The 25,490-nt window shown below is 54.0% G+C and overlaps 7 protein-coding genes and 1 non-coding gene across 8 annotated transcripts; 2 read left to right on the forward strand and 6 right to left on the reverse strand.

Moving 5' to 3' along the window:
- On the forward strand, positions 1 to 566 carry BDZ83DRAFT_591720 (uncharacterized protein; the record flags this gene model as incomplete). The annotated part of the gene is made up of 1 exon (XM_060506465.1): positions 1 to 566. A coding segment is annotated over one exon (566 nt), but the record flags the coding sequence as incomplete, so codon positions are not given.
- Positions 567 to 777: 211 nt separating this feature from the next.
- BDZ83DRAFT_135141 (uncharacterized protein) lies at positions 778 to 2,396 on the reverse strand. Its single transcript, XM_060501243.1, has 3 exons — positions 2,217 to 2,396; positions 1,785 to 2,055; positions 778 to 1,721 (listed from the first exon to the last, which is right to left on the reverse strand). The coding sequence occupies exons 1-3, from the start codon at positions 2,276 to 2,278 to the stop codon at positions 990 to 992; spliced, it is 1,065 nt and encodes a 354-aa protein (XP_060358669.1). The 5' UTR covers positions 2,279 to 2,396; the 3' UTR covers positions 778 to 989.
- Positions 2,343 to 2,695, reverse strand: BDZ83DRAFT_640993 (uncharacterized protein). The gene has a single exon (XM_060509527.1). It carries the CDS (start codon positions 2,638 to 2,640, stop codon positions 2,404 to 2,406), a length of 237 nt encoding a protein of 78 aa, XP_060358670.1. The 5' UTR covers positions 2,641 to 2,695; the 3' UTR covers positions 2,343 to 2,403.
- An 837-nt stretch (positions 2,696 to 3,532) lies between these two features.
- BDZ83DRAFT_766862 (cytochrome P450) lies at positions 3,533 to 5,693 on the reverse strand. The gene is made up of 3 exons (XM_060515274.1): positions 5,373 to 5,693; positions 4,506 to 5,327; positions 3,533 to 4,435 (listed from the first exon to the last, which is right to left on the reverse strand). The coding sequence occupies exons 1-3, from the start codon at positions 5,616 to 5,618 to the stop codon at positions 3,917 to 3,919; spliced, it is 1,587 nt and encodes a 528-aa protein (XP_060358671.1). The 5' UTR covers positions 5,619 to 5,693; the 3' UTR covers positions 3,533 to 3,916.
- Positions 5,694 to 6,590: 897 nt separating this feature from the next.
- Positions 6,591 to 6,678, reverse strand: BDZ83DRAFT_t295. Its single transcript has one exon. It is a non-coding gene; the product is annotated as a tRNA-Glu (tRNA).
- A 909-nt stretch (positions 6,679 to 7,587) lies between these two features.
- Positions 7,588 to 11,176, reverse strand: BDZ83DRAFT_591734 (RasGEF domain-containing protein; the record flags this gene model as incomplete). The annotated part of the gene is made up of 2 exons (XM_060506468.1): positions 7,588 to 10,713; positions 10,775 to 11,176. The coding sequence occupies 2 exons, from the start codon at positions 11,174 to 11,176 to the stop codon at positions 7,588 to 7,590; spliced, it is 3,528 nt and encodes a 1,175-aa protein (XP_060358672.1).
- Positions 11,177 to 18,005: 6,829 nt separating this feature from the next.
- On the forward strand, positions 18,006 to 19,207 carry BDZ83DRAFT_657187 (uncharacterized protein; the record flags this gene model as incomplete). The annotated part of the gene is made up of 2 exons (XM_060510940.1): positions 18,006 to 18,026; positions 18,890 to 19,207. 2 exons carry the CDS (start codon positions 18,006 to 18,008, stop codon positions 19,205 to 19,207), a joined length of 339 nt encoding a protein of 112 aa, XP_060358673.1.
- Positions 19,208 to 23,650: 4,443 nt separating this feature from the next.
- Positions 23,651 to 25,220, reverse strand: BDZ83DRAFT_591732 (endonuclease/Exonuclease/phosphatase; the record flags this gene model as incomplete). The annotated part of the gene is made up of 2 exons (XM_060506467.1): positions 23,651 to 24,751; positions 25,023 to 25,220. 2 exons carry the CDS (start codon positions 25,218 to 25,220, stop codon positions 23,651 to 23,653), a joined length of 1,299 nt encoding a protein of 432 aa, XP_060358674.1.
- Between the last annotated feature and the right edge of the window lie 270 nt (positions 25,221 to 25,490).

The following is a 25,490-nucleotide window of genomic DNA, read 5'->3' on the forward strand; positions in this document are numbered from 1 at the left end:
CGCTCAAGCTAAGCGTCGGCGACAAACTGCTGATCCGAGGCGGTACTACTAGCGTCGGCCTCACTGCCGCGTCTCTCGCTGCCGGACACGGGGCCACGGTCATGGCAACGACTCGGAGAACCAGCATAGCCGCTTCTGACCTTCTGAAACAGCACGGAGTCGATCAGGTAGTTGTTGACACTGGGGACATTGCGGACAACGTCCTGGAGATATGGCCTGGGGGGGCTGACAAGGTATTGGAGCTTGTCGGAACCAAGACCCTGGATGACTCGCTGGCCTGCGCGAAGATTGGGGGAACTGTCTGCATGTCTGGAATAGTGGGTAATGAGTGGACATTGAACAATTGGAACCCGATGGAGTCAATCCCACTCGGTGTGTGTCTCACCTCGTACAGTGGAGGACCAACTGAGTTCTTGGAGACGCCGTTGAATGACCTGGCACAGCAGATTCAAGGCGGAAAGCTCAAATTGCCGATCAGCAAGACTTTTGATCTGGACAATATCGGCAAGGCACACAAATTCATGGAGGACAATGAGGCTTTGGGTAAGATTGTAATTTTAGTTTAGACATATATCAAACTTCTTCTTCTATTATTAAGTTATCAGATTAGAAGTCTCATTCATCCTCGAGATTAGGGCGCCGCGTAGGGGCTAGTTATTTATTTTGATATTTTGCCTTTCCTAGCTGCTCCGGCGGTTCTTGGTAGCTTTTACACAGAGGGCTAGGTTGGGGAGGAGGTACCACGGGATCAAAGGTTGACGAGGCCCAACAAATTCAGAATCAACGACGAGAGAACATCATGTTAAGTAATGATCAATGCTGTCTTTGGGCCTGCATCTGTTCTCAGAACGCCGCTCGCCCCTAATGCTTCTTATGTGTATCGTTTCCGGGTCTTCTGGACTTCATTAAGAAAAGGCCGTGAAAGGGTATGATTTGGAGAAAATGAAAGGAAAAATGGCAAAACAAGCACAACGCCCTAGCGACTCTGTTCATTTCCGAGTAAACCGAGAGAAGAAACTCTTCTTCGGCTCCTTATCCTTGTCCTTTTCCTTCTTGAGGCCCCTCGACTTGCTGGCCTCTTCTTGGGTATCGAGCTGCGTGGTATTGTCGTTCATGACCTGTTGAGCATGCGAGACAGTTCCAGGGTGAGGACCCGGCGGCGGGCCCGCAGGCGGACGCGGTGGTGGCGGCGGCGGTGGTGGAGGGCCTGGATGGCCCGGAGGCGGCGGACCCGGGGGCGGCGGTAGCGGAGGCAGTCCGTACTGATACTGCGGCGGATACGGGTTCTGTCCGGGCGGTGGCGGCAACGTATACGACATTGGCGGTCCACCGGGAGGCGGTGACGCAGGTGACGGCGGTAGAGCGTAGCTTTGTGGTGGGGCCTCGAGCATCGGTAGCTGGTTCTGCTGCTCTTGCTTCTGCTCGTCTGAGAAGAGGTCGATGACCTTGCCGGAGCTGAAGAGTCTTTCGTACACGGCGAGCGTGGTGCCAAAGTCCTTGTGGCCGTCGACTTTGACGGCGTCGAGGAGCTCCAGGACGTAGGTTTGGCAGTTGTTGGTGATGAGGTTGTAGGCTGGCTGCCGTGATCTGATGCTCTGGATGACGTATTCGCCTGCGCGACGGATGGCGTCGTCGTTGAAGGTGGTCTCGCCGACGGTGAAGGTGCGCCATTCTTCTCGCTTGTATCGCTCATTGGTGTAGATGACGTGAAAGCTCTCATCCTAGATGAGGTGGGTTAGGTCATGGATGGGGAGCGGTGAGTGAAATGAGATGAGAGGACTCACCATCCACAGCTGGTGGGCGTAGTCGCCGACGAGAACGGCCCAGTGCTGAGTGGGATCGGGATACTTGTTGATCTTTTCTGTGATCATCTTTCCTAGACCTGTTTCTTCGGCGAACCATTTGCCGGCGAGGCCTCCGACGGGGTGCCAGCCGACCTCGACGACACGTGAGGGGCCATTGATGACGGGCTGTGTGACGGGGACGACGTTGGGGGTCTGACCCAAGCCGACGGCATGCTTCAAGGCGAGTTCACCTTTGTTGTAATTCTTCTTACTATCGTTAAGTCAGCGCAATTGCCTCAATCATTGACGGTGAGCATGGCGGTGTAGTCAAAGGATAGTTGAGAGTGAGGGGTTGGAGCCTCATAGGGCTGGGATGGGGGAGGGGTCGCAAGGCGCGTAAAGTGCAAAATTGGGAAAAGATGACGCGCATACAGGAACTCTCCCACTTTGTCCCGCTTTCTCTTCCCTTCCTCGTCGGATCCCGGTTGTGACATTGCGATATCCCAACGGCGCGGCGCGGGTTTAATGGGGTCAAATGTGTGTGTGAAGTCGGGTTGCGGGGGGGGGGGGGAGGAAGGATTAAGTCAGCGCCGATGGGAGGCCAATTGGGGTCGGTCTGCTAGCTCCGGCGCAATAAGGAACGGCGAACAGTGACAGACAGGTAAATTGGTGTTGTTTGTTTGTTGGTTGATTGAATTGGGGCGCCAGATCTTGGAAGGGGAAAAGGGAAATGATTGGGGGGAGAAAGGCTGGGCGTCTTACAAATGAGAGGCATTTGGGGACGGGGGCACGGAATGCACGGCAAGTACGACCAAAGAAGATTAACAGAAAACAAATACCAAGGCAGAATCAACATGATTACCGATTGCGAAACTTGCCATCGCCCACGAACACAATCCACTGCCTCGATCCGATGGGCCTCGATGACCGCGGGTTCGGGCTGACCGACACGTGGAGGCGCATTAACAATTTTTTAATCTAATTTCCAGCTGCACCGCGCCTCAAGTCGACCAATCAGATTCACGATGCGACATCGAGTTGCTCTCTTCGGGGGCCAGAATCCACGCGGCCAAAGCGGCGCAGGCCTTGTTTTTTTTTTTTTTTTTGCAACCACAGCAAGGCACAATTGAGGCTGGAGCACAGCTGAGATGGGATACAAGAAGTATCAGCAGCAAGCCGCGGGTTCCGTCTGTCCAGCACGTATTGATCTCATGCACAGTCAACGGGCCGGTCCGACAATGCTTCTTTCGACCTCTCAAAGCCATTTGATTGTCAATGAAGGACTGTTGAGGGCTGCCTCTGCCGCCTCCCGGTCAAACTTTACTCATCTCTTCGCAGGCACCGGTTTCTCGGTGTGGACCTGAAATACGCGTACTTAGTACGACAAGTCCTGCGCTCATACGAATAAGTTGAAGGAATTTCCTGCCCTCTCACTCACCATTCATCCCATCGCAATGAGCCGAGTAGCCGGAACCCGGATACACGGCAATGCATGATTGACCATCATGAGATGGATCGAAAGCATCACATCTGCGCAAGCTCGGGCTCATCGTTCACAAGTCAAATTGTCATACTTTCCATGAGACTCGACTACGGTAGCGCTAATAATCTCATCACTCGAGTCTCCCGCGCGTGAAGGTACGAGGCATTTATTAAGACGTATATCACAAGAGACTCAAAACCGCTTAGTATGCTTGTCGTTCATAAGATGTCTGCTTCCTGACGTTCAGCCATCTGATCACTGAGCTCATGCCTGTCCTCTCACTCTCATATATTCAGCGATAAATTTCGTGAAATACACTTTGTCACAATCTCATCATAACTTCGTCGTTATTGACACTGAGCATGCCGTAGTTCTTTCCGATTCACGGAGATGTCCTTTATAATGCGTCAGGATGAGCAAGACTGGAACAGAGTTTCAATGACTAGACTCGTAGTTCATGACCGCTCAGAAGCATCTCTTTCATCTCACTGATGGTCGCAAGCGATTTATCAAACACCAAGCTGTACCAATATAGTGAATGCGTAACATCATGACCGCCATCAGTAACGGATCTATAGCAGTGTGAAATGTGGCCCTGAATCTCATCTGCTAACAAACCATCTCAAAGACACCGACATATCTCTCACATCTAACTAATCCAAGCCTCAACCACTTTCTCAGCCCTCGCCGCATCTTCCAAAAGCGCTCTCCGCCTTTCCTCTCCCCTAGGCACAAACTCAACCTCGAACCTCTCAGGCCCCATGACAAGATCAGAATGGAACCCAGTCTCGATACTCGTATCCAACCACTTCCCCTGCGTAGGAACGACATCGAACTCCCAAGCAAGCTTCGCAATCGTCACCGAGATCTGGTTCTCGGCATAGTCCAGCCCAGGACACATCCGCCGCCCCGCCCCGAAATTATACGTTGGGTGTCTCTTCTCCCGCTCCGCCGCCGCCGCCAGCTCCGGACGCACGCCCCACGGGTTGTCCATGTACCGCTCAGGCAGGAACTCGTCCGGCCGGTCGTACCACGCTTCGTCCTTGTGGATCCCGTACGTGTTGGTCAGAAACCTCGTGCCCTTGGGGAACGTGTAGCCCTGATAGGTGTCGTCTCTCGCGAGGACGCGTGGGACACCTGAGGGCGCGGCGGTGCGCCACCTCATGGCCTGAGTGATCAGTTCTCGTTAGCCCTCAAGTTCAAAGCAAGATCTAGCCAGAAGAGGAGAGGATACTTACCTCGTTGAAACAAGCCCTCAAATACTTTGCCCTCCCAAGATCCTCAAACCCAGGCGCCTCCCCCGGCCAAATAGCATCAACCTCCTCCTGAAGCCGCCTCTGCATCTCCGGATACGCAGCCATAACAAGCACAACAGTACTCGTAGTAGCAATAACAGTATCAACAGCAGCATCCAACGTCCCCGCCCCCAAAACAGCAAGCTCATGATCACCATACGTCGGCCCCTTCCCCGCGACCTTACTCGCCTCTCCCTCCCGAAGCATCCTCGCCATAACAGACTCTGTCTCCCTCCCCCTTCTGCCTCCTTTAATCTCCGCCGCCTGTGCTTTAGCCCCGTCGAGCAAGTAGTACATCGTCCCAAGCATCCCCTTCTTCAACGTCGCGGCCTCCCGCTTCCAGCTAGCGAGGAACGCGGGAAGATACTTCATCACGGGGAACAGATCCACCGGCGGCGCCTGCGCGGGCGTGAGGAAACGTAACCACATATCCTGCGTGGCGAAATACGTCTTCGTCGAAGCGACATCATCTCCCTCCGCGACGCGCTGCCCACTCAGCACAGAAAGCGGCGTAGCGAGAGCCCAGTGTCTCAAGTGCCTGTGAAACCGCCCCGGATCCTCAAGAATCATCTTCATCAGCAAAGCAGCATGCGCTTCCTGCGCCGTGACAACACGCTTCAGCTCACTGGGACCGAATAAATGATTCCGCAGCGCCGTTCGCAACTTCTTGATGTGATGATCATTATCCATAAACAAGATCGTGCCGGGGTTAATGAGCGTGCTCGTGATGTACGGCTGCGGCCTGTCCGAGTATATCGCGCCTCGCTTCTCGTACAGCTCTCTGATGTGTTCTGCGCTGGAGAGGATGACGTAGTTTTCGGTGCCGATTTTGATGCCGAAGATGTCGCCGTAGGTCTGGCTCCATTCTTGGAATTTGAAAAAGGCCTTTTTAGGCGGGATTTCGAGGACGTTGCCGAGGATTGGGATAGGGGGTGGGCCTGGGGGGAAGTTGGGTGGTCTTCGGGTTAAGAGGACCCATTGGGTGAGGAAGTAGAGGAGGACTGCGGCGGGGAGGATCAAGATGGCTGGGGAGCCGAAGAAGGACATGACGCTCATGGTGATGGTGGTGATGATGTCTCTTGTTGGAAGGGCGAGTCGTCAAGCAGTGATGGGTGCGATGATACGAAGTGGTTGAGAGCAGAGGGTCGAAGATTTCCCATGCAGCGTTCTTTGGGAAAGTCCGTAAAACCTCGTCAAACCTCTCTTTTATGCTTATCCATCCTTCTCGGCAACCTAATCGACATCTTCGCCATCGAAGCTCGTGTAACCTCCGCCAAGCACCTACTCGCGCGGCTCACGACATCTCACTCACATCATATCGTGACATCGGCACTCCTCCCCATATCCGACTGGACAAAACCGACATTCCCCATACGAGATGATTGTTACGATGACCGCCCGACGTTACAGCAAGAAGCAGGCTCGTTGACTATTGAGCGTACATGGTGTTTCGATGGCTGATCTTTCGTTGGGCATAGCTGGTCTAACATGCCGTAGCAATAAAACCGTTGGCTACGTGTAACCACCCACCAACCCCTCTCCACGCCGAGTCGGCTGCAATAATCAGATCAAACACCTGCAAGTGATTGCGGGCCGAGAACATTTCGGCTTGAGTAACATGCAGTCAGCGACGCGATATACGACGCTGGCATGCGAGGACAGGCAATCGCGGCGTAAGCAAAACTGGAGTAACACGAGAAACGCTCTCCCAACGACGCTCTCGTACATGGGTGTCAACCAATCACTCTACAGGTTTTCGTAACCTCGTCCGTTCAAGAGATCTTTGCCTAATTCGACACGCAAATGGACGGATTGGCAGCGGAACATTGTTGCCCAGACATACCAACAGCGCTTACTGAACAGGAAAGCTGTACACAGCTACCGTTCGCCACGTTACATGCTGTCAGATTTTGGCGCTCTACCTCAGCGAGATATCGAATGGGGAGAACAGCGAACAAGTCAACGATAACCCCGCCAGATGAATCAAGCAAAACCAAAAAGGAGCAGCGGAGCGTTGATCTTAGTGATTTCCGAAACCGAGAATCGAACTCGGGGCTATGCCTAACCTTTCACTGGAGATGAGAGGGCATCATGTTGGCCACTACACCATATCGGATGGGTTGATGAAGATTTAGCATTGGTGGAGGGCTAGATTTGGTGGGCATGCGGTGGAGCGGACCCCCTGCTCACGCTGGCGGTCTTCACGATGTGGGGTTGGAGGCTTTAAGAGAGCCCACTTGGGAATTGCCTGATGCAGTTGGACAGGAAATATCACAGAACCTATCAGATGATGGAATTTACAATGCTTCAAGCACGGTGTTTGTTCTGAACTTTATTCGTCATCAGGATGCGTATCCTATTCATGATATCTGTCCGTCCCTGCTCCATCCTCAGAGGCAGCGTGCAGATTAGCCTACATATACAGTGTACACTTTTTGGTCTTTTTGACGCCGAGGAAAAGCCTGCCACATCATGCGCAGCGACGGCGGTGTCCAACAAAGGCACGAAGGCCTGGCCTGGTATACCATCAACTCCGGTCCGTCCGTCCATCTAGAGACCAGCCACCATCCAAAACCGCCAAAGATAGGATACACGATGGAACAAGACATCCTTCCTCCACCCAACTCTTAAGCGAGTGAAGGTCGAATCCAACTAGGAGTGTAAATGACTCCGATATCTACAAACAACCCACTTCTGGTCGCTGCCGAACAAGGGAGAATGAGATATTTCCCAGCATGCAGAAAAAATGTGCTAAGTCGATTCCAGCGCCGTGCGTTTTCGGGTCCGGCGGATGAGGCTTCAAGCCCAGACAAGAAGTGCAGGGCAAGAAAGCAGATTAACGCCGTGTGTAGTGCCATCCTCAAGGATGAAACTCTTCATGACATAATACCTCGACAAGAGGTTAGAAAAATTGGGTATCAAAAGTGAAGCAGAGTAAGGGGTAAAGTATGTCGCCGGAAATATGGAAATGATGTTATCCGTTCGATCAAATGTTGTCGCGATGCAGGACCCTTCATTCGTGGCCTTACATCGGTGTGGGCGTCGGGGCGCCTCGATCTCGGCTCATCCAGCCAAATAGGTCGCCACGGCCCTGGGTGCTAGTGTTGCTTGTCTGGGGCTCGATGGGGGTTCGCACAGCCATCTCCCGTGGCTCCAGGAGTAGACTCTTTCGGTAGTAGCTGACTTGGACATTGCCTTGGTCGCTCTCACGAACACGCACAATCTGCGCCGCCATCCAATCCTGCATCTCAGGGATCTCGGTCAACCGGTACGGGATCTGGAATCGCTGAAGCTCGCCGATGATCTTGGCAGTGCGAGTGTGCTTGTCGAAGTTGACGACGGTTAGACCACCGCCATTCTCCTCACAGCCATCACCACCGAGAGTAGGGATTTGCTTGGTCGCAGGGTTACCGATGTCAACAAACGTCAGGTCCGTCAAGAACATGCCGAGAAATGGCAAGCATGGAGGGACGTGGTCGTGGAGGCGAGTTCGGAGCACTTTATTGTTCTGTGAGGGCTCAACAATGGCCTGCAACGTGCGGAGCATCTCGCGGCGCTTGACAGAAACAATATCCCAGGTCTTGCGCAGACGGCTGATTGTACTGCTGTTCAGACTGCAGATGATAGCCATCAAACCATCGTAGTTGTGGAGTTCCAGGCATTGATGAGCAACCTTGATCCACTGTTTGATGACGGCTGCACGCTTCTTGACCTCCGAGTGCTGCAAGATTGTCTCCGCGACAAGATTAGACAGGTCAGTAGACAGGGCTGACATGGCCTTGACGTTGGGTGCATCGACGCCACCCTTCTTCATCCATTGAGAAGCAAGAAGTTCCTCGGGCATGATGGAGCAGAAGATGTTCATCTGTCTAATAGTGAGCTGGCGGGCGATCTCGAGAGGCTCAAAGTCCAAGACAGTGGGGTTGCTGCCGCCGTTCTTCCAAGCAAACAGCTGGTGAATCTGGCTTTTGGTCAGAGCCAAGGGTGGATGCGGTGTGTCGGCCGGGATGTACTGCGCAATCGAGGTGTTTGTCTTGCCCATGGAAGACACCAGCCGCGGGACGAGGGCGATGTCCTTGGCAACGCGCTGAGCAAGTTCCAGAAGTCGCCGACCAGCGGAGGGCAACACTGCTCCAAGTTCGTACTCCGCAAAGGGCTCAATGAGACTAAGGGCTTCGCGGTCAGTCTCGTCGCGCCAGTGCGATTCGAGCCAACCCTTGAAGGCGTTGTAAACACGGAGCCTGACTGGGCCGGCCATGTGGGGTGCCTCAGCGACGTAGTGGAATCGATCGATGAGAGTCTCGGCCAGCTTGAGCGGGCTACTGAACAATCGGAATGTGAGATAGAAAGTTGACACAAAAGTCGCGTCGGGGGTAGATTCGTGTGTTGTGAGACGCTCGACGAGGGCTGGGAGGGAACCGCCAGTGACTTGGCCCTCCTTGTTGAAGATCAGCTCGTGAGCGTAAGTCTTCTCAAGCATCTTAGACTCGACATCGTCAACTTCTTCGTTGATGGCGTTTGCACTGCCAGAGTTGCTGAGCTCTGACATGGAAGGCTTCAGTTTGGGTGCCAGAGAATGATCCGGTGTGGTCGCGCGTGTAGATGTTTGAGAAACCAAGCTGGCCTCAGAGTCACGGCTGAGATAAGTGCTGCTACTGCCCGCGCTCGAGGCAGCCATACTGTCAATACGGGAGGAACTGTTGTAGTCGCCATCCTGGTTTTCGATGGGGCTGTATTCATCTCCCGGGAGCAGGGATGTAGACAGTTTGGGGAGAGGCGGAAGAGTCGGCCGCATCGACGATACGGAAGACACCATGTTCGCAATATGTTCATTGTTGAGCGAAGACGGTCGGGAATTAGGTGCAGAAGAGTTCTGAGAGGAAGGTCGACGTCTGTGACCGAGAGGTTCAGTGCCATCGACAGGTGGCAGTTGAGGCAGTGGCTTGTCGTTGGCGACGAGGCTCGGTCGTTGCTGGTGGTGGGGCGTTGGCGGCAGAACGGAGTGCATAGAGTCAGAACTTCTAGTCGAGCCCGCGACACTGGTCGCCTCCGTCGTTGTTGTTTCTGCGACAGATGGTGCGATTGATGGCCTACGATATTGCGGCTCAAGGGCAACATCGAGAACGCTAAGATCGATGCCCAGCTCGCCGGCCTCAAATTCGCATTCGAAGTCGCCAACACGCTCGATTGCCCACTTGGTCTTGGCTACACACTCACCGGCAGCCTTCACGCAACCAGTTGCTGCCATCAACAACAAGCTGTTGTCCTGTGGCATGATAACATCGGCATCCTGGAACACTGCGTGGCGGATGATCTGACCTGCCGCTGTGACCAACTCCCGGATGCGTTCAAACATCATATCCCTCGCTCTAACCAGCATATCAGAGCTGGTGCTCTGACCACATACGATGTCAACGACAGCCAGCAACTCTCCACCAGACGTCGCCGATAATTTAATGGCGAACGCCAACTCCGGCCGGGACTGGGACTGCAAGTGCAGTCGGCCAATGAAGGAGCCTAGGTGGGACAAGAAGGTATCGTGGCTCTTGTTGAGGCGTTCCGAGACAAGGTGATGCGGTCTTGACAGGGGAGAAGGGCCAGCCAATGAGACACGATGTGAGATGCTGGATGACAGCCGTTTGACATTTTGAGACATGCGGTGCGAGTTGGGACTGGCGGGGGACTGAAGGGTCGAAAGCCGCCTGCTATTCGGTGCGTTCGACGTTTGTGCCGCATCGCCTGTTTGCGAGGGCGTACCCCTGGTGGGTGTTCCGTTCGTCGGTCCTCGGGAAGCTGCGTTATGAGTTGCATCGAACTTGATCTGATCTGCAGGTGGCGTCGGGGGGATGTAAGATTCCTCAATGACAGTAGCCATGACAGTCACTGCGGGGGCGCGTTGCCTACGATCATCCTCGAGGATGTCGAAAAACCTTACGCCCTTGGTCACGATCTTGAAAGCCTTCAAGATCATTTCGTCAATGATATCGTTGACATCTTCTGTCGGTTGGGCGATGCCCTTTTGGGCTTCTTGTAAACGCTTTGCTGTCTTCACCAAGGCTGACAACTCTGAGAGTAACGTCTTGCGTGCGCGCCGTAGGCTTTCGTTGCGGGTTATGATAGCCGATTCCCTAGTCAAGCAATGTGTGCGTTCCTTTTCATGTTGTGAGTACAGGTGCAACAGGAGGGGACGTAGCACAGAGCCAAAAGCTTACCAACAGATAGCGTACTCCCGCGATGATGCCTTTCATGAATTCTTGATTCCCAAAAATCTCGCTGTCGTTTACTGATGTGCTTCGCAAAAGATCCCAGAAGTTGAGCAATGCTTTTAAGAGGTTCCTCATCTCTTCTGGGTCATACGCCTCGCAGTAGTTGGTCGGAAGCCATCCCCTTGCGCCTGATACCAGCAGGGTTCCGTCAGCCCATCCATTGGTGTGAATTGAGTGAACCAAGATAACATCTCCCTCGTTCAATGGAAGAGTGACGCTCGAGTCGGTCATGGCGTAGCTTGGATGGAAAGGATAAAAGGCTCGCAGGAAGTTGTGGAAGACCGGCGGTGGCAGCTGGTCGGCCGCCAGGTCTTCCTGCGAGCCATTGGGTGTTGCGGGCGGTGTCATGTGTGATGTTGTGTACGACTTGGAACTGTAGTGGTCTGGTTTCGAAGACAGAGCATCGCAGGATCTGGACTTGTGAAGCTTGAGAGGGGCCACTTGGAGGCTGGCACGCATGGAATGATCGCTCAGCATTACCATGGCTGCTGCTGGTAAATCTCGTAGAAAAGCATGGGCAACAGTCGTGTAAACGATGTGCGCGCGGTTAATAGTCGTCGGGTTTCGAGGCCGCCTCCTCAGTCGGGTCCAGGTCCGATGCAGTCGTAAAGTTAGGTCCAACCTATCCCTCAAATACGGTATCGTCCTGCTGCGCCTCTGCTGTAGCCTCGGGCGGGTATCGGATAGGTCAATGGGTGCCGGTGCTTCGTCCACGCAAAGGTTCAGTCGACTCGATCCAACAAGTATGCGCCTCTGTCGTTGTGTGTGTGTCCTTCCCTGAAGAGCAATCGCAAGTCGCAAGTCCCTACTTCGAGTAGGTTAATGTTTGTTATTGTTGTTGCGGTCAGGTGTCCAAATCGAGCTGTCAAGCTGATGTTGTCAATCAGTTGACGGCGGAAGAAGTGAACAGAGGAACAGCCCGCTTGGCCTGTGTGCAAGGTGGTTTTGATGGGAAGACGTAGAAGTTATGGAATGTAGGGAGGAGATGACGGGCATTGATGTGGGAGGGGAATAGGCATAGCAGGAATGTCATAGCCCTGGGACGGACGTGTTGGAGGGATCCTTGCCCGTGCTAATGGTGGATAGCTGCATACCAGGACCAGGGCTTGACTCAAGGTTTCGGGAGCCCAAGAAGAGGCCCCCCCATGTGAGTGCCCAAAGCGAGGGACGATCACGTAGTAAGGAAGAGAGGAGGGTGGACTTCTGGAGGGGGGGTGACCAGCCAGGCCAAGCGTCCGGGAACTTTGGAGGGTGTGTGGATGAAGATGGAGGGATGGGCCTCTTCCTTGGATGGATGGGCAAATAGGTATGTGGATGAACGTACCGTGCCACACCACATTGTTCCCCTGCCCGGTACGGATAGCGTAGCGTACGTACCTTTTTGCCTTGCTCGACGAACGGGGTTCTCTTGATTTTATTTTTTCTGATTTTTCTTTTAACCAGTTTGTCGACGTTGAAGATCAGTTGGAGCCGCCCGCAAGACTAAGAGAGTAGTGCGCTGCTCAAGGACAAGGACTGGCTGGGCTTGCGACGGAGGCAGGCTTGGTCTATCGTGTGTCAGTCTGGCGCCTCCTGTCTCCCGAGGGACAGCAACGCGCGACCCTTTAGAGGAACAAAGAAAGAGCTTGAACGCCCTAGCTATCGGTTTCGCGCGTTCGTGGTGCGGATGGGATGGATGAATGACAGGCGAGGAAAGCAGTGAGTGGCATGAATTGAATCGGATACAAAGGTAACGGCGTTACGGAGTACGAAAGAGGAGAGCTGCTCCGTTCATAGTGAAGAGGGACGGCATGAGCAGAGGCATGTCACCGCTGTATTGACCTTCCAATTGCCCCCATGTTCGTTCAGGTGTGTGGACGGAGCATGTAGGCAGGAAGCTGGTGAAGTGCCAGCGCCAGGGGGGAGGACGGGGGAAAGAGAGAATGCGCAGAAGAATGAGAGAAGTCGCGAGGAATGCAATAGTTGTGATGTTCTGCTCGTACCTTGTGCATGTGCATATGCAGTGAAGCTCGAGCGAATGTGACGCTGAGTCGTCTCTGGGGGTGTACCGTGTGACAAGCCGACAGGCAAGACAGACAAGATGCCGGCCGAGGCGCCGCGGACGCAGAATGCAGACGCAGACGCAGGTTCCGTCCCGTATCCCATTCACCCCTTGACCAAGGTACAGTGGCCCCTAGACTCGGCCCTCGCTCAGTTTTGCACCGCATAATCGGAGCCAGAGACAACTTAGGAGTCGGCAATGCAGCAACGCGGCGAGGTGAGCTGTATGTAGACAGTAGCTAGCTGGATGGATCCAACACTCCAAAAACGACAGGCCGAACGACAACGGCACGTTTTTCAATGGCAATCGGGAGGAACAAGTCGAAGATTGTCGAGACTAGTGCAATAATCCAGGTGAAAACTGCGCAGGGCCGGCGAATGTTGCATCGACAACGAGCTCTCTGCATCTTGGACGGCCCTCGGACGGTGCTGTGACCCGTGAGGTTTGGAGAGAGGCGCAAAAGTCGAGCGCACTGATGCCATGATATAATGACGGGAAATGGGAAGTGGCCGACTGGAGGTGCCGTGCGCGCGGCTGTCTTCATTGCCTGCCGCCGGCCATGCGCAAATAGCCAGGCCATTGCAACAGACTTGACGCGACGGGGCCAGACAAGGCCAGATGCTCGAGGCCACATAATTTCGCAAGGCGGAGCGCGAGAGGAGGGAGGCGCCGTGGTGAAGTCTTGGGCTATGGCGATGCGCTCGGATTGCTGGTTTGCAGCATCAGACGACAGGTGCCGGTGGGAGAAGGCAATCTCGACATGGACAGCAGCAACCGACCGACACGTTGCTCATCAGGCCGAGCCGTGGAATTATTTGTAGGGCATACCGGTCCATGAGAAGGTAAATGCCAGCAACGCTCTTGCATTGGTTCTCGATATGCCGCGGCAAGTTGTTGTTGTTGTCGACAAGTATCGCAACCACGAACCACGGTATCTCCTGCCGCAGCTTAAACTGCGCTTTTTTTTCTCCTTCTTCTTGATCATCGACGGCAACTTCCTCCAAAAGCTCAGGTCTCTCTCTTTCTCTCTAGACTCTTCCTCACGGACTGCGCCACCAAAGTGCGAGGCGCAAAGGAGACTCGGCGGGGGGTAGCAGCCGACACCACCAAGTTTCCAACTGGAGGAGCCACGTTCATCCCCAAGTCGGTTTCTCTTATGAATTCCTCCTTCCGTTGGACCTTCCGTTGGAATCCACGATTGCTTCCATATTTGCGTCGGAGTCCTTCAGTCCCCAGCTCCACCTCTTTCCGTGTTGCGTTGCTTGCCCACATGTATTCCGGAGGCGAAGTAAGGTGAGCCCGGTACTTCGCTGCTTGCTTCGTCAGCTAGAAAGTGTGATTCGTACACTTGCTGCGTCAGTAGCCTGGGTTCGCGTGAAAGTCGACCCCTTGCTCGCAGTGGCCTGGTCCCAGCGGTCCCTCCAAACCTAACGGCTTGCCCCTTGCCCTTGCTCGACGTTTTCCCTCCTCCTCGTCTTCTTTTCTTTTTTCTTCCCGCCCAGCTCCCTCCGTCCCCCTCTCCCGGTATTGAGACCCTCGCACACACGACACCCTTGGGCGTGCTCTGAAGACCAACTGGCCCAGTTGACAAAAACCAATTGCACCAACATGTGTGTACCTGGACCGGGTGGCCTGGGAGCTAGGTCCATCGACAGGGGGGCCCTTAGTGAACGACGGGGTCTCTCCCGGGCCTTAGTCCAGGGCTAGGGAGGAAACCATTCCTGGCTCGCACCCATTTCCTTTCCCTCTTCCCTCATCAGTGAGGAAGTGTTACGCAGAGTTGTCGACGAAGAAGCGTGATGGCAAAATAAAAACGAATGACCAGGGGCAGACCGTCGACCATCTAGAGAATTCTGATACTGCTGTATCCGCACTGAAGACTGCCATTATTCCATCGTCCTGATTCTGATCCTTTCGTCAGACTCGCGGGCGCTTGTTCGTGACGCCAAAACCTGGACTGCAGCCCTCGAACAGAGCTTGTGGCGTTGCCTCCTTCCTACTCGTTTCCCTTGCTGTTTGCTGCCTGCAGGGCAGGTTCCGCTTGCCAGGGAGAATACGACGAACGACACATCAACTCAGCTCAGGGCAAAGTTGACAAGGAAGTTGACGTGTGTTGCGCAGACTGTGATGCAGACGAGTCAACCCACCGAGCTCCTCTCTGCCGGGAACAAGGACCGCTGTGCCCTCTTCTCTTTTGGAGTATCTTGGTCTCGAGTACTCGTGAGTCGCGGTCTCGGCCCTTGTGCCCTGCAATTCGTTATCACGCCCTCCCCCAGATTGCTGGGTCCAACGCTTCCAGTCTCCAATCTGTTTGCGGGCTAGCTCATGGCAGTGGAGGCTCCTGGTTCTCGGGAGCAATATCGTTGGTAATGTGCCCGCGTGAGGGAGCTTTCGGGCATAAGTGTTGGGCTAATTATTCGTGCGATGTCTGTTGACGGGTGATCCGATGAGCGGCTCCCACACGAGGCTCGATCGTGCTCGCTTGCGTTGGACTCCCTTGTCATGCCTTTCCATCTCGGTTCTTGCATATGAATGTGAAGCCGTAGGCCCAGTGAAGCAACAGCACCAGCCACTGTTTGTCCTTACTAGTGATGGGTCGCGTCACCGAGAGACGATTCGCCGGCCTACCGTCTGCCACCGAGTCGAGGCACGATTTGACTTATGCCACACCACCGGTCTTGCGCTGGACCCTGGCGGCCTTCGGCCGCTTGGAATCCGGCTTGTCGCTGAGCGTGGATGTCTATCCGCTGCGAGTGTGGTTGATCAACCGTCGTTGAACGATTTTGGTATAGACGCCAGACATGTTCCGGCTATTTTTGACACTGCTCATCATCGGCCGTAGAGCGAACGAGAAGTACGGCAACCATGCGATGTGCCTTCTAGGTCACGACCTACCGGAACCTCACATTCTGCTCTTTATGTTAAGTTCGTGGTTGTGTCACACTGCCCGTAGAGAGATCCGGAGCCTTGAAAAAGTGCGGATATGCCACAGCTTTCCCATCTATCCAGTCAATACTCGGGCCCAATGACCCTTTTTCGGCCGCGATGCTTCATTCAAATCGGGGAAAGCCCACTGAGTTAAATATTCTGTCTGTTCCATCGCTCTTTGCAGTAAGCTGTCTTAAATGCTAGTCATTAGCAATAACCGACTCTCCCAAAAGATAGACAGCGGTGACACGACGAGTCGCGCCGGCATGCTACTTCTTAAACGCCCGCTTGACATGGCAAGGTTGGTGGGCATTTGGTTGCTTGTCTTGGCCCAGCAACCGAACCGTAATAACTGGGCGCATATTTGTGTGAGTCAAACCATGCGAATCGGTCAGGACGTCTTGTTGTTAATGGCGCACAGCTACAACCATATTTTTCTTTCGCCCGAGTGCACATTGCTTCTCGTACACTGACGTCTTCGTTGGCACTTGGTCTTGGCCCCTCGTCAGCCGTACCACAGGGCGAGCTTGCGTAAAGCTAAGTGCGCAGGGCAGATCTAGCTGCGATTTGTGTCTCTCGGGGCATCGCTGTCAGCTTGTTCTGGCGGCCGCTTTTCTTGTTGCACTGTCGGCTTCGAGACCGTGTGCTTCCGTGACTAGATAGAGGCTTCCCGAGGGCCGATGAATTCCCTTTGCCGTCTGGAACTAGAAAATGCTGTCATTGAGTGTAATTTTCCGTTACGGCCAAAGGATGCCAGTCTAAATTGTTTCCGCCCGCAACCCGCCCGCACGGCTGTTGTTCGGAGCGCGTTTCCAATAGCAAAAAGAATTTGATGATCATGGATCAACAAGCAAACGCAGGTGCTTCTGAGTCGCTGGCGTGAGCTGCCCATAAGCCGTCAGCCATAGATGTGGCCTCATCTAAGACTGTTTCTCGGCTCTAGTGCAAGTGGCTCATTCCGGGTATGAGGCTTGTCCCGTGCTCACCAGGGCAGAGTGGCCAGAGACAGTCCTGACCAGATGTCTTTTGAGTATCATGCCACCTGGACCATGCTGAGCCGCTGGGCAAATTTGGCTTGGGGAAGCCGGTGAAACGAGTGCGTGCTCTTCGCTCAGTGAAGGACGTCGAACCATCGTAAAAGCCTTGCAGGAAAATAGCCACTCCGCCGGTATCGGGTACCGATCAGCATCAAACGGCGGGGTGCTTCTGCAAAGGCTTAGGTATGCGGCTGATGATGCTGGAAATATGTACTCCGCTGCATGCACGGCGCAATGCGAGGTAGGCGATATGTGTGATGAACGACATGAATAGAAGCTGGATATGCGTCTATCTGCAATTGTCGCCAGGCCATGGTGTTCCCGTGTTGTTTCTTTGGCGCCTTTGCAAAGGAAGGACTGGCTGGTAATGTTCGGCTGTGATGTTACATGCACCGGGGTGCAAGTCTGGTTCAGGGCGACGCTTCACGGCCCAATCTTCCATTCGACATCGGGCAATGGTACAGCAAATTTGTATGTCTGCCGCAATGCCACTCTCGCGGTGGCAAAGATTGGCTTGACGGATTGCTTATTCAGGCGTTGATGTCGTATTCGAAGTGGTGGCCAAAGCCTTCTTTGCTTATTCTATGATATGTCACCTCAACCCGTGCCGCCCGCCGTTACGTGCCTCATCTCCGACATGCTGCATGATGCGGCGTGTGGTCGGGCATAAATCCTGCGGTGCCCTTCAATAGCGGGAGGCAATCGTCAGGCGATTATTGTATATTGGAGAGGTGGATGAAAGAATACGAAGAAACAATGGCGGCAAATGGCTTTGGCTGTGGGGTTTTCGGTGGTGATGAGGTTACGGGATGTGGGACCTCGAGGCGAAGGAGAGGAAGAAGCAGAAGTTGAGATTTGGGGATGTTGGCGGTTCCGTGCTCCCGATGGAGGCTCCTTGGAGATGAAAAGAAGAAGCCTGAGGCAATAGCGCCCAGCATGAATGTGTTCCTGCCTCATTCCAAACCGGCAGGTACTAGATGATATTCGCACCTTCCTTAAGGCCCTGCATGCCTGCTTCAGTTTTTTGGAGGTGCATACCTTCTGCTCTGCCCTGCCGTGTGCTTACGTAGTACGGAGTACAACCGCTGAAATGCAGCTGTTCAGCGGGACCGCCCGCTGCGGAAGGCGCTGAGCAAATTTTCGATTATGTAATCTGTACTTCCCATCCGAAATGCACCCAGTTTTATTATCCGTAAGGTAGTTACTGTGCATGCCTCTCCACACGTCCTCTACGAAAAGTTCAACCTCTGTACAACTCTGGCTAACCTACGACGAACGGCTACGGAGTACATCTATATCTATACGGTGAACGCAGGAGTATCTCGTATCATGTACAGAACTGGAAGTATCGTCGTCAGGGGTTCTTCTTCGCCAAGATCGGATATCCCGTCGTCACTCGTTAGTCTTCACCGGCTTCTTGCGGGCTACGGCTTAGCAAGCCTCGATTCAAACTCCATCTCGCCCGTCACCTGTCCCCATCTCAGTTCTCAAGATGTGGAGCGCAGCTTGTTACGGACAAGCTGAAGCTGCGACCCTTCGCCCCGTATTCCACCCAACGTCACCGGGTACCTGACCTGGCGGAGCGGCCACCATCCGCAACCGCCCTGGTCGTCTGAACTTGCAACGGACAAGAGGCGAGACCCGGCTGCCGCACAAGGGGAAAGAGAGTGAATCCAGGACCTCACACTCCAGAGCCCAGACAGGGTATCTCGTCAATCTTGCTGGCCGACCGTTGAACAACGGTCTATCAACCAGTTGGTTCCAGCTCCCAGCCTTTGAACCCTTCCCCCGGTTGTCCACCGCTGCCATCCGGATCCCCGTCCTTGGCCTCCTCTTGGCCCTGCAAGCTTGGGTCATTGCTTGACCATTTTCAGACACCAGGCGCAAGCCAGGAGCACGAAGTAGTAGGACACACTAGAACTCGGGAGCTTCGAGCACCTTTCCCGGCCGAGCCCTTCACCTAGGCAAGCGAGGCTGTCAGCAACCTCCGGAATCGACTTCCTAGCGTGCTCATTGTAGCCCGGTGGCACCGCTACTGCACCTATTTCTGTATAGCACCTGCAGCTCCAAACCCTCTACAGATCACAACTTCGTACAGCCTGGGCGGCGGCTGGATGTGCCAATGCTGCTCCTCGATTCAGTTCTCGTCATCTCGCTGCGGGTCTGGCTGCCGGGGTAGACACCTTTTGGGAAGAGAGCAAACTGGAACTGAACATGGCCCCTGTCTGCGAGCCTCGTTATAGGCACGTGCGGTCCACCCACCAAGACGGAAGGCATCGTGCAGAGATGCCGGTGCCAGGCCTTGATCCCGCCCCGGCTTGGAGCACCGCATCGAACTCTCGCGAACTCTCCCCCGTCGACGCTAGACGCTAGACAAGCTATTGCCAACCTTGGTGCCACCTCTCTCTTGATCGACTGATCCCGTATACAGGTCTTTTCAATAGGCGAATGCAAGCATCTAAACGTCTGCGTCGTTTCAAACGTATAGGGAGTTGATAACAGCACATAGAATTTAAGCCCTTCGCGGTAGAACAATCTTCACGACGAGGTGTAGAGCCCATGTATGGATATCTTTGACCGGAATTCGCCGGGCGTCTTCAAGGGTCCCTCATTTCCAAAGCTGCAGCGGTGACCAGGGAGCTTCAATCATCTTGACCGGCGCGCCGGATCATCCAACTGCAACCTGGTACGGTTACAAAGATATCATGCCCTCATTTGCTCATCCTTGACTGGCAGCAAAATTTCTGCCCTTGGCCGACCTGAATGACCCGCAACTTGACCCGCCCACTTACAACCAAAGAAATGTCATCAGTGTCGGCCTGTCAAGTTGTCAACACCAGCTTCGTTGTAAAGCCACGCCTACTGACGGGTTTCCAGGCTGTTTACGGAATCTTCATTCAGCACTCTTTGGCGTAGAGGGGAGGGCTCGTTTTGCATGTTCAGTAGGGTCTAACTATCTCCAGCTCCTCCATACATGAGATCGGGTGGCATGTCTATTCATTCAACAGCGTGAGGTAAGCATGGAGTGCATCTGCTGATGGTATGGAAATGGATACTTGGATGACAATATACTAGATTCATCTCACTCCAACAACGAGCTTCCTCTTTTCATTTCTATCTAGACCGATAGTAATACCGATGACCCACGCCTTTTTACTGCTTTCTCGTCAAGCTACCCACCTTTCCCAGGCTAACGCAAGGGGAGAAGGATTCCGACTCGCTATCTGCAGCACCTATGCACATTCAGGGGTTCCCAGGCCTGGACCTTGGGCCAGATCAAACTCTCAGAGCCCACGCTCCCTGGTCAGTGCAGCACTCGACCTGCTTATTTTCGATTGGTTCGCAGCTGTGCCGCTCCATGAAGAGCTCTGAAGAAAGGTTGTTGTCTCATTACGCATTCTAAAGGCAATCTGGGGAATGAAGGAGTCCCAATAAACGGTCGCGACTCATTGCTTTGCATTTTCAAGCATGCATCCGCTTCATCGGGACGCTGGGGAGTTCGCTGCGTAAGTTCACTTCAACATGTGGCATTTAATAGGTTTGACTCACCGTTGGCCGCGAAATTTCCAATCAGTGTCAGAAGGCTAGAGTGGTTGCATAACATCAAGTGTTTGAAATCGCCTTCAAGCAGTCTCATCACATGAGAATCTAGTTGGAAGTAACGCAGTGCGTTAGAACTGTCACTTTCCGACGGGGCTTCCTTTCTTGATGGGCCCCAAAAATGGCGCAGCAGCCTCACCTCCTATTCATCAGTAAAAATTCGGCTTCGTTTTAGGTCTAGCAAACATCACGTCAGAACAGGTCGATCGGCCTCATTCAACTCGGTCAACCTTCGTAGCCAAGGAGCGATATGCAGGTTACAAGCTCTCCATCTATGAGCAGATCGGTAGCAAGCTCTGTTCCTTCAAAGGGCTCGCCTACTCATCCCAGGAGCCCGGAGGAGATTCCTTTAACGGCCAAGGTCGACTCGATTATCACTTGCATTTTCGACGACAATCCAACAAGAGGCAAACATTTCGCCCGAAATGGAATTTGCTCCACACAATCATCGTCACCAACAAGCCCACCGCGGTGCTGGGTGTAGGCAGCGGAAATCGAGCTTCTCCAGTAGCATCCGGGACCCTCGGCTTTTATAACTACACAGGTTCCTGGCTCCTGGGTCCGATTTTGCCTCGTCATGAAGTTGAGAACTGCTTAAATGCATGCTAAGCATGCAGCAAGGCACGGCGATGGGCATCCGGCTTCCGGCCATGATTGCAGAAGTTGCAGCACCGACCTGGGGTTTATGGGATGTCATGGGTGGTCTTGGCTTGTCTAGGTATCGCCGCTCGTTGCGTCGCTCCCAGCTCGTCATCTGTATGTCATCTGCAGAGCTGTACTCCGTACCTTTACCGAGCCTCGCGGCTTCGACCTAGCAGACACCTCACAAATGTGTTGCTAGTCTCTGCTATAGGGATCCCTCTTCGTCTCGGGCCACTTCCAAAACTACCACCATATATCTTCGAGGCGTGATATCAACGTCCGGGCTGACATGGCGGAGGTTAACAATAGGCTTGCACACTGCAGAGACCGCCGCACCTCTGGCGCTCGGGCGGGCTTTCGACGTGCTTCCCCGGAGCGGCTGGACCCTGAGTAGCAGGCGTGGCGGACAAACTGATCCTTCGATCTCCACCCCGACCTGCCCGCCCATCCAATCTCTCACAATCATCTCGACGCCGTCTCATGTTAGTAGCACATCGCGTCATGTTCCACAGGTTGGCTGAACTCTGTTCTTCGGAAACGACTGCGTCGCGGATCCAGTGCGCTGGCCAGACTTTTTCAACATGTCAGATTCGATGTTACTCGACGTGGGTGCCTCTCTTGTGCACTCGTCATCACCAACATATTGCCAGCTGCACTTTATTCACCATGAGTATTATGTTCATGTACACGATCATTATTCGAATCTCCTCACTGGCACGCTCTCAATTTCGAATCGCGTTGGCACCGCGCCGTCAGATTGGGTGGCTGGTGGAATATTAATTTTGATTTGCATCATAGCAGTTCGAGAATGTACTATGACGTTTTGTCGCAACATCCAACAAAATCGAATTTTGATCCTCGAAGCAAGATCCTGGAATCAAACCCTAGAAAGTCGCTTGCTCGTTCCTCCGCTGCATACGTTTCTCCCATCATTCTGATATAGATAGAGCATCCTACTATAATCTAACGCCAATGAGCATTCAGAGAGTCAAAGCTCAAAGAGCTAAGAGCTAAGAGGCACTCGCGCTGATCAGCGGCTGACGAATGTTTGTCGATTTGAGATGGCAGAGCATCAGGAGCTATGGCACCTGGAGATCTCGGTCTAATCAAGGTAGGATTCAATGCTGTCGGCACTCTCAAATCTGCGGTAGCGGCATCTCGGCCTTCATATCAGAACTGCAAAGATACCGCGGGGAAGGTATCTCCGGCCTTCCCACAAGATGTAAGCTGTGCTTCAAGTCAGCCGCCACCAGATGAGTCGAGACCTAACTATGTGGCGATTGCTCGAGGTTGATCTTGACATTAGTAAGGGCTGGCCGAAAGATACTTGCGACACGCAATAACTCTCACATCGACCATTGTAGCTCACCAGCTGTGAAGCTAGCACACGGGCCTTCGAACGGTACCAGCCTTCTGCCCCAATGAACGCCTCCAACAATAAGTACGGTCTTCAATCAGCCACTCTTAGTCAATCGAGTTTCTTTCGTCAAAAGCCACTGCTTTCTTAAGCTTAGTTCAAACCAGTTCAAGTACTTGTTACAGGTTCATGCCAAGATGCGGCCGTCGCATGGAAATGAGACATCTTCTAAGCCGGCAAACCGGAGCGACGGACGTGCGAGCCTCTATGGTGCGGTGGCCAGAGCGTGTTCGTCTGCTTAGCCCCGAAGACCGACGCAGGTCCCTGAAGATCATCTTTTTCCGTCTCGATCTGGGGATGGGTGAGAAGAGGCACTTTGCCTGCCTATTGGCTGGTGAAAGGTCATATCGAAATGGCCTATCCTCACCCGGCCCTTCTTCTTCGTGAGATTAACGAACTATTACCTTATAAGAAAAAAAGATCGAGACGACCTGGGATCTTCCGTTAGTGTGTCTTCAGAGAGACCAGTACTCCGTAGATGATTACATCTGCCAAGTGCATGTCTCATAATTCATTGCCGACATCATTCGAAGCTAGCTAACTATTCTGGTCGCTCCAACGGTGAACGAGAAACCGCTCAACCGCTGGAGGAAAACGCGACAAGGGACAAGTGATCGACAAAGAAGAACAAAGATCCAATTTCAAAGGTCCAAGTCAAGCTTGGCTAGGGCCAGCCGTTCGTGTCGTTCTAGAAAAGGGGGCGTGTGAGCCTTTTTCGTTGTCATAGGTTTTTTAGACGCTATGCCGCGTACAGCCGTCAGGCATCAAGCTCTCGCCGATCTGGACAGCTTTTCGTCCTCGGAGCAGGCCCCGATTCATGAATCGCGTGGTTGCTAGGGTCCATGGACTGATTGCCAGGCTTCCCTCGGCCGAAATCGCACCGCACTCAGCAGTTGAGGACCTTGTGTTAGAGATTACCTCAAAAAAGTCCACCCCTGGTGCTGATCACGAGTGTCCGGTGCAACGGATGATCAGGAATCCGGAACGAATCAAGACAAGACAGAACAAGATCGACAAAAAGAAGAATCATTGTACACAGAATTCGATATATCAGAGACAACCCGGCGGGATTTAAAGTTAATTATGGTCGGTATCTGATTGCCGAGCTCCGCATTAAATAATTAAAGAACGCAAAAGGTCCATGATTTTACATTCTCTTACTGAGGCGCATAGACAAATGCCAACCTGTCAATCTCATCCCCGTCCCGTCCCAAGTATCCGACAATCTGCCATCCCGAAGGCGCCGTGTGCGTCGCGCAATCCGTCGTCGTCGTACCGGCCGCGACCGTTCGGCCCGTGCTGGTAGTCGCCTGGATGTAAAAGTTGCGCGTCTCGTTGCTCTTCTTACCCCAGCAGAGCTTTGCAGCGGTCCAGTACTCAGTCGCAGCAAGCGTCAGCGTCGCGGCCGTGCCACCGGTACCGCCGTGCGTGAAGACGGTGCCGTCGGCGAGCGTGACGGCGACGGAGTCGAGGCGGTCCGCGCCGTGGAAGGTCAGCACCGAGGCCTTGGGCTTGGACTTGCTGGCGAGCGCGGGCAGGTCGGAGAACCAGTCGCCGTGGGGACCGCCAGAGAAGTCGGACTGGCGCAGGGTGGAGGAGAGGGACCAGGTGAAGTTTGCGGTGATGGGGTTGTGGTCGGTGAGGATGCTGCCGTTGGACTGGAGGAACTTGCTGCTCTCGTAGTTGAAGTAGGTGGCCTCGAGGTTGACGACGGCGTTGCCGCGGTAAAAGGCCTTGTCGACCGTCTCGCAGTAGTTTGTGGTGCTGGGGTTGGCGCAGAGGGTCTCGGCGGTGGGCACGACGCCGGCGCGCTCGAGCTGGAGCCAGACGTCGCGCATGCCGTTCTGCGAGGCGAAGACGCCGATCTGGTCCGAGGTACGGGTGTACCGGGAGTTTGTGTCGCCAAAGACGAGGACGGCGTTGCCGACGGACCAGGTGTCGATGTAGTCGGCCACCTGGTGGAGGTTGCTGTTGCGGGCCGTGAGGTCGCCCGCCTCGGTGCCGGCGTCGGTGTGGAGGTTGTAGACGTCCACGTAGACGCCCTCGGCGACGCGGAGGCGCATGAAGGTGAAGCCCTTGGGGGTCAGGCAGTCGGACCCGGAGGCATTGGAGCAGGTTGACCACTTTACGCGCTCGAACTCGATCCAGTCATAGTTGGCGAGGGTGTTGAGGCCGGAGCCGAGCGGCACGCCGCCCGAGGTTGCGGTGCGGTAGGGGTGCGTGTCCGTCTCGTAGATGTAGGCGTGGTAGTTGAAGTCCTGTTTTCGGTGTGTTAGTTAAAGTGCCTTTTTGCTATTTTCTGCCATTTCTTGGAGGTTCATGGCTAATGATAGCAGCAGAGTTCAATCTTGTAACAGTGACATATGGGAAATGCTGGGATCGCGAGTCGTGGATGTCCTTGCATTGACGCAGGGACGGAGCAACATGTGGCTTATGCGCTTTCCCTAGGACCCCAGCTCACGCGATCAATGGCAAGAAATAGCTTTTCAGCTGTCGCGAATAGATTGCTGCTGTTCTGCAAAGACTCACCTCTTGAACGTTGATGATGTCGTAGTTGTACTTGGCAAAGTACGATCCGATGGTTCGCGAGTTGGTTGTCTTGTCGCCGGGCACCTCGTTGTTCTGGAGGATCTCGGGCAGGCCAGCGACGTTCATGGCGAGGATGGTGAGGTCGCCGCTCGTCTGGGCCAGGGCGCCGGAGGAAAGGGCGCCTCCGGCGAGGAGCATCTTGAGGCTGGTGGGCTTCATAGTAGCGACTGGATCTTCTGCTCGTTTCGCAACGTGGGATGTTTGATCGGACGGAGGGAAGGAAAGAAAGATCGACGGGCGAGCGAGAGGGACAGAGCGGCACTGGCTGGAGACGAAATCCCAACTACATGCGAGAGAAACGGCGAGCAGTGGTGATATTTAAAGGAACCTATTTCCCATCAACTCAAACCTAATTAATCATGAACTCCCCTCTTGGCAACACGAGGCGAACCAGACATAAACACCCCC

The sequence above is a fragment of the Colletotrichum acutatum genome, assembly GCF_030867785.1.
Source record: "Colletotrichum acutatum strain CBS 112980 chromosome Unknown BDZ83scaffold_177, whole genome shotgun sequence".
NCBI lineage: Eukaryota > Fungi > Ascomycota > Sordariomycetes > Glomerellales > Glomerellaceae > Colletotrichum > Colletotrichum acutatum.